The 6247-nt window shown below is 37.6% G+C and overlaps 1 protein-coding gene across 4 annotated transcripts in view; it reads right to left on the bottom strand.

Moving 5' to 3' along the window:
- Nucleotides 1-94: 94 nt before the first annotated feature.
- The window catches only part of LOC110463111, a 45300-nt gene continuing 39147 nt past the window's right edge, over nt 95-6247 (bottom strand). For all 4 annotated transcript variants that reach the window (XM_021517460.1, XM_021517462.1, XM_021517461.1 and 1 more), the window contains 4 exons: nt 5394-5564; nt 4447-4713; nt 1199-1384; nt 95-918 (listed from right to left, as the gene is read on the bottom strand). In XM_021517460.1, coding sequence (XP_021373135.1) covers nt 691-918; nt 1199-1384; nt 4447-4713; nt 5394-5564 — 852 coding nt within the window. In that variant the 3' untranslated portion in view covers nt 95-690. The remainder of the gene's footprint in view (nt 919-1198; nt 1385-4446; nt 4714-5393; nt 5565-6247) is intronic.

The raw sequence follows: 6247 nt of genomic DNA, 5'->3' as shown, positions 1-6247 counted from the left end.
ACATTCTACAATTCTAGCACTGCCCAACCACACACTCTTTTACAGCCGAGTAGACTGGAACAAGCAGAGTAAAGTATCTTGCTCAAAGATACAACACAGTGATGTGACTCGAACCCGCAACCCTTCGGTCACCAGCCCAGCGTCCTACCACTAGACGACCGTGTCTTTTTTCAGTGTCGCATCAAAAATACTTATATAATCTGTAAAAATAAAAGTAAAATGGAAAAGAAACATGAAAGATGCAGTAGCGGCACACATGGACAAAATAAGAAGTAAAAAAAGAAACATCAGAAACTGACCCGACACAAATACCAGAGACAGAAATGAGTAATTCAGAAGGCTAATTGTTTCCTGTACCACATGACACTGATGTCTCCATACATATTTCAGTTTAGATTTTTAATAATGGAATGATTTCAGCATTCATGATCATCCATTCTATCTTACACATTACATATTGATATAGCACCATTGTCATAAATACTTTCTTATCCATTCTGGTAAAGAGTTCAATGGGAGGCACATTAACGATCATCATTCCAAGTCATGTTGCTAGAATGCAGGATCTTCTGGGACATTAAATGCCTTTAATGTCCACTGTAAGAACTGGATACCAGGGATATGGTCTTAAAAGGTGGGAATTATATTCCAACTCGATGAAAATTAAGCCAAAAATGAAACTATCTTAAATCACTCCAGAATGGTATTCATGGACTGAGGTACAAGGGTTCGTCGGTACATATTTGGGTCGTTCAAGGTCATGGATGCTACAGAGCTTGGACGTAACTCCTCCAGGTCCGGTAATTCAATCTTCTCCATCACTTCTTTGGCAATTGGACTAGCCTCATGTACATCATTAGCAATGCTATCCTGGAGGAGGCGCAACATGTGTTTTATCTCCTCCAATCTGAAGAGTGTCTGTAAAAGGGAAATGATCATTGAGTTTGTATGAAAATTTAACAAGCAGCTACACACATGTTGCTCTTAGCTTGTCATCTCATTCCTCTGAAAATGTTTTCATGTAACTATTACTAATTATTGGATTATTTAATAAAATACTGTATAAACTTGGGTAAGTTGTGCCGAAATATCACCGGACTTTCTGGTCATTTTGTATTTTCAAAGTAATTTTATTTAACCTGCAACAAGACCATGTATTACACTTAATTTTCAAAATAAAATAAAATTTAATGCAAACCTGGTCCTCATATGCCAGATAGAAGTTGTCTATATATGGGTCTTCCTCAAGGGCCGTCTTCAGCTTGGCATCCAGAAAGTTGGCTAATTCTGAGCCAGCCATACTTATCCGTGCCTTGCATACATCAACAAGCTTCTGTTGGAAAATCATTGTCATCCGTCCCAGCTGCGCCTCATTGATAGGGCCCTGTCACCGTAGCAACAAAGTAAGAACAGTTACAAATGTAATACAATATCAGCAAATATATTCAATTTATCTACTGGTATGATATATACATCCAGAGAAGTTAGGTGACAAGTTTTGTTGTAACTCCTCTGCTACAATACTGCAATATTACTGTAGGAAATACAATGGAAGTGTTTTAATTTCCTTAAAATCCTGCAACCTGTAATTTATTATGTAGGTACATGCTGCGGTGAAAATGTCTTTTTTTTTTTTCAAGGTCTTTATACTGAAGAAAAAGGTTGTTCCTAAATGTTAGACACTTAACTCATTCACCCCTGACATTTCATATATTCCAACGTTTGAATTAGAAGAGTTCAAATGTGTCTTTCGTGAACACATTATTTCAGTAGAAAATCTTTATTTTAGAAACTGCATTAATGGATCATATTTGCTAAAGATATGAGTTGGTGCACTTATGTATGAGTATGCTATAGGTTGGAAATACCAGTGTATAATTAGGTGTACTTATGTGAGAATATTTTCATAAGGGGTCTTTTTATTTTTAGCCCACCATCATCTGATAGTGGGCTATTCAAATCACCCTGCATCCGTGGTCCGTGGTCTGTCCGTTGTCCGTCGTCCGCCGTCCGTCCGTAAACAATTCTTGTTATCGCTATTTCTCAAGAAGTACCAGAGGGATCTTTCTCAAATTTTATATGTAGGTTCCCCTTGGTCCTTAGCTGTGCAGGCAACTTTTGAGACTGATCGGATAAACAACATGGCCGACAGGCAGCCATCTTGGATTTTGATAGTGTTGGTTTGTTACCGCTATAGCTTAAGAAGTACCAGAGGGATCTTTCTCAAATTTTATATTTAGGTTCCCCTTGGTCCTTAGCTGTGCAGGGCAACTTTTGAGACTGATCAGATAAACAACATGGCCGACAGGCAGCCATCTTGGATTTTGATAGTGAAAGTTTGTTATCGCTATTTCTCAAGAAGTACCAGAGGGATCTTTCTCAAATTTTATATGTAGGTTCCCCTTGGTCCTTAGCTGTGCAGGGCAACTTTTGAGACTGATCGGATAAACAACATAGCCGACAGGCAGCCATCTTGGATTTTGATAGTGAAAGTTTGTTACCGCTATTTCGCGGGAAGTACGGGAGGGATCTTTCCCAGATTTTAAATGTAGGTTCCCCTTGATCCCTCGTTGTGTATGTTATGTTTTGAGACTGATCATAAAAACAAAATGGATTAAAAGAAGAACTAAACAGATCTTTCTCATATTGCAATGATCGATTCTATTTCTTTCACATTAAGTACTGTACTAGTAAATATGTGAAATGACAAACTCACTTTGAAGGTTGGCTTTCATACACATCAGTATTAAGTTTAGATCAAAAGTTACCTCAAGGTGCATTTACTGTTTTACTCGATCAAACAGATTAGAGGAAAGAAGAGAAAAGATCGAACTGACAAAGAACTAATGAAGATGGTACAAAGGTGGGCGCCAAGATCCCTCTGGGATCTCTTGTTTACATTTGACAGGAAATTTTGAATTTACATACATTTTAGATTTTATAAACCAGTGTTGTGATTAAAGGTTTCATTATGGCAAAAACAAATGTATGTTAAAAAATGAATACTTTTAATAGAAATCATTTGACACCAGAATGTTTGAAACAACATAAAATGAGAAATCAAAGGTCCACATAATATTTATTGAATCAATTTTAGCAGGTGAGCTAAAAACAATTAGAGTTTTAGGTCACCTGAGCTTTGCTCAAGTGACCTATACTAATTGCTTTCCGTCTGGCGTCCGTCGTGCGAAAACTTTTAACATTTTCAACTTCTTCTCAAGAACCAGTGGATGGATTTTTTTCAAACTTGGATTCCTACCCCAATCCCTTGGAACCGGGGCGGGGCCCCAAAGGGAAAATTAACCAATATATTTCAAAAATCTTCTTCTCCAGACTCAGAGGTACTACAGTCATTTTCTCTGAATGGAAAGAAAGATCATCAAGGGCTTTACTTAAATTGTAAATTCCAGGACCCCCCAGCTATCCGTTCTCCCTTGGGGAGGGGGTAAAGTTTACTTATAGTTTATATAGGGAAATAACACTTTTGGGTATATTTTGACAACTTTCTATAGGGAATTGTTTTTACTTGGCGAGAATTATCCTTGGAGGAAGATGGTTTCAAATTGAAAAATTAAGATTCCTACCCCAACCCCTGGGGCCAGGGCGGGGCCCCAAAGGGAAAATTAACCAATATTTCAAAAATCTTCTTCTCCAGACTCGGAGGTACTACAGTTATTTTCTCTGCATGGAAAGAAAGATCATCAGGGTCTTTATTTAAATCGTAAATTTCAGGAGCCCCGAGCTATCCGTTCTCCCTTGGGGAGGGGGTAAAGCTAAGTTTACTGTGGTTTATACAAATGTATAGGGAAATAACACTTTTGGGTATATTTTATCCATTTTCAGCAGAAAATTACTCAAACTTTGTCAGAATCATCTGTGGTGAATGAGTGTATTACTTTGTAAAATTGGGATTCCTGCCCCATCTCCAGGGGCTAGGGCCGGGCCCAAATAGGAACATTTACCAATATTTTCAAATTCTTATCCTTTGATGACACGACAAGTATTGTAATTCACTTAGTTTAAATGCTGATTTCCACATCACATCTAAACAATAAAATAAAGCTACCAGTACCTATAATATAACTCAGGTGACCGCTAAGGCCCTTGGGCCTCTTGTTAAAATTTTGACCAAAAACCTAAAATCAGATGCTGTTTTAGATTTTTGATGATAAAATATTCTGGCTAAAAGTAAAAAAATCTGAATATCAAAACCTACTTTTTTCTATTTCAATTATTTGCATTTAGCTAAATAACCACATTATATCTAAGGGAAACAGTTTGTGTGCGTTCAGGGCAGTCATTGTAGTTGTGATGTCTTTCCATTCTGTGATCCAGGCAGAATTTCAGTGTTACAAGGACTAGGCGTTTTTACTGTTATGTGTGAAATTCTGTATTTCAGGACATTTTTATACATCTTATTGTAGACCAGATTGTTTGGACATATACCTCTATTTCTGCTGTAGAGCTGAGGGAGGCAGCCGTTGCTGGGGTCACCTGGCTACGCTTTGACCTCTTGGTGCCCTTTGACGCGCGGCTAGGCTGCTGCGAAGGTGGGGGAGGTCGACGGTTCCTGAATCGTTCCTGGTTATGACCTATGAACTCCATCATGAGTTGGATGAGATCTTGTAGAGTCTCTACCATAAAGATGACATACTCTATCTGGGCGGCCATACTGTGTAACATGCGCCACGCCTCAGCTATGTGATACTGGTCCTGTATGTAACAGACAATATGATTGGTTCTGACATTTAACAGCAATTAATTAACAGGTCCTGTATGTAACGGACAATACGATCGGTTCAGTCATGTAACAGCAATTACTTAACATCAGTTTATATCAAAAGCAAATATTTTTATTTATACCTAAGACATACCAGATGGGGTTTTCAAGATGAAATGATGACATTAAATTGAAGTTTTGTAAAATTTAAACTTTGACCTTTACATACACTACCATCAGATGCTCTATGGTTGGTTAGAGTTAACCTGTGGTTTGGGATTTTTTTTAATTAGAATACAACAAAATCAGGAGCATCTGATATCATTTCCACTGCTATAGGTTGTTTGAGACAAATAAGATTGATGTGTTGTGAGGATTTCATTTGCTTTGAACATTTTATGTCAACAATTTGAATTTTTCACTTACCACTGGTTTAAGTTAACCAACCTTTGAGAAACTCTGACCTGATAGATTGTAAACAATATTTAGGTTGAAAACAATACAATTTTGTATGTGAACTTTGACCTCTACTGATGAACCTTTAGAACTGTATTCCAGTGTAAAGTGTGTTTATATCAAAATAGAGTCAAATCCACCAGTATTTAAAAAAAACAAAACTTTTGAGTGCCAATGATGGAGGCTACATAAGATGGACTCTCTGCCTTATATTTACCTGGTTGAGGAGACTTCTGAGAAGGAGGCCCCGATGGACTGTCAGCCAATCACAGTGTAGCTTGGCATCACCAAGCATTCTGTTGAGAAACTGATGTGCAGTCCGTGTATTAGCTCCATTCATGGGGCTTCCTCCATTTTTAGGGCCACCATTTTGATAATGAAAAGCTGCCTATAGGAACAAAACGAAAGAAATCAACATTAACACAGAACAAAAGTATCTTTAACCAGATAAGTCAAATATGCCTTCTTAGTCAAACAGGTATCTGGGTCCCCCTTGTCATTTCCAGAAATAATGTCTTCTGGACTGAACAAAGGTAACTTGGATAAATATGATTTTTTTATGGCTTACCAGTATATCAATTAACCCCCTCTGAATCAGGAAAACAACGTATGCCCAGGGAAATGAAGCCACTAATTACCTTGTCTGGAAACAAGAATATGGGCAGGTTAAACAATATAAGACTCTTTCAAAGCCTTGGGTTTTTCCAAATTTGAAAATCCCGAGGGTGGAATTTCCCTATCCTAAATCCCTGGGCATATGAAAGAGTATTTTTTTGTTATCTCAACTACCAGAATAAGCTCAGAAACCATGAAAATGCGTTTGGACTGACCACCATTTTAAAGCTATCAACTTTTCCCCTGAGCTTTTTTGATGAAAACCAATCTGTCGGCGAGATTTATCATACCCTATATTAGCCAACAAAGTTTGTACAGAAAAATTGATCTCCTCTTTCTAACATGTACAGTAAATTTATCGTAAAAGGTTTTAATTTCATAACATCGCCTTTTCCACATTGCGGCAGCGGAGTTTTCCAAATTTGTAACGTCACATAATTGTTGAGCCATTGTGAC

The sequence above is a fragment of the Mizuhopecten yessoensis genome, unplaced genomic scaffold, assembly GCF_002113885.1.
Source record: "Mizuhopecten yessoensis strain PY_sf001 unplaced genomic scaffold, ASM211388v2 scaffold10867, whole genome shotgun sequence".
Lineage (NCBI taxonomy): Eukaryota > Metazoa > Mollusca > Bivalvia > Pectinida > Pectinidae > Mizuhopecten > Mizuhopecten yessoensis.
Note: the sequence above shows the minus strand (reverse complement) of the source record. Positions and strands in the feature narration are given on the sequence as shown.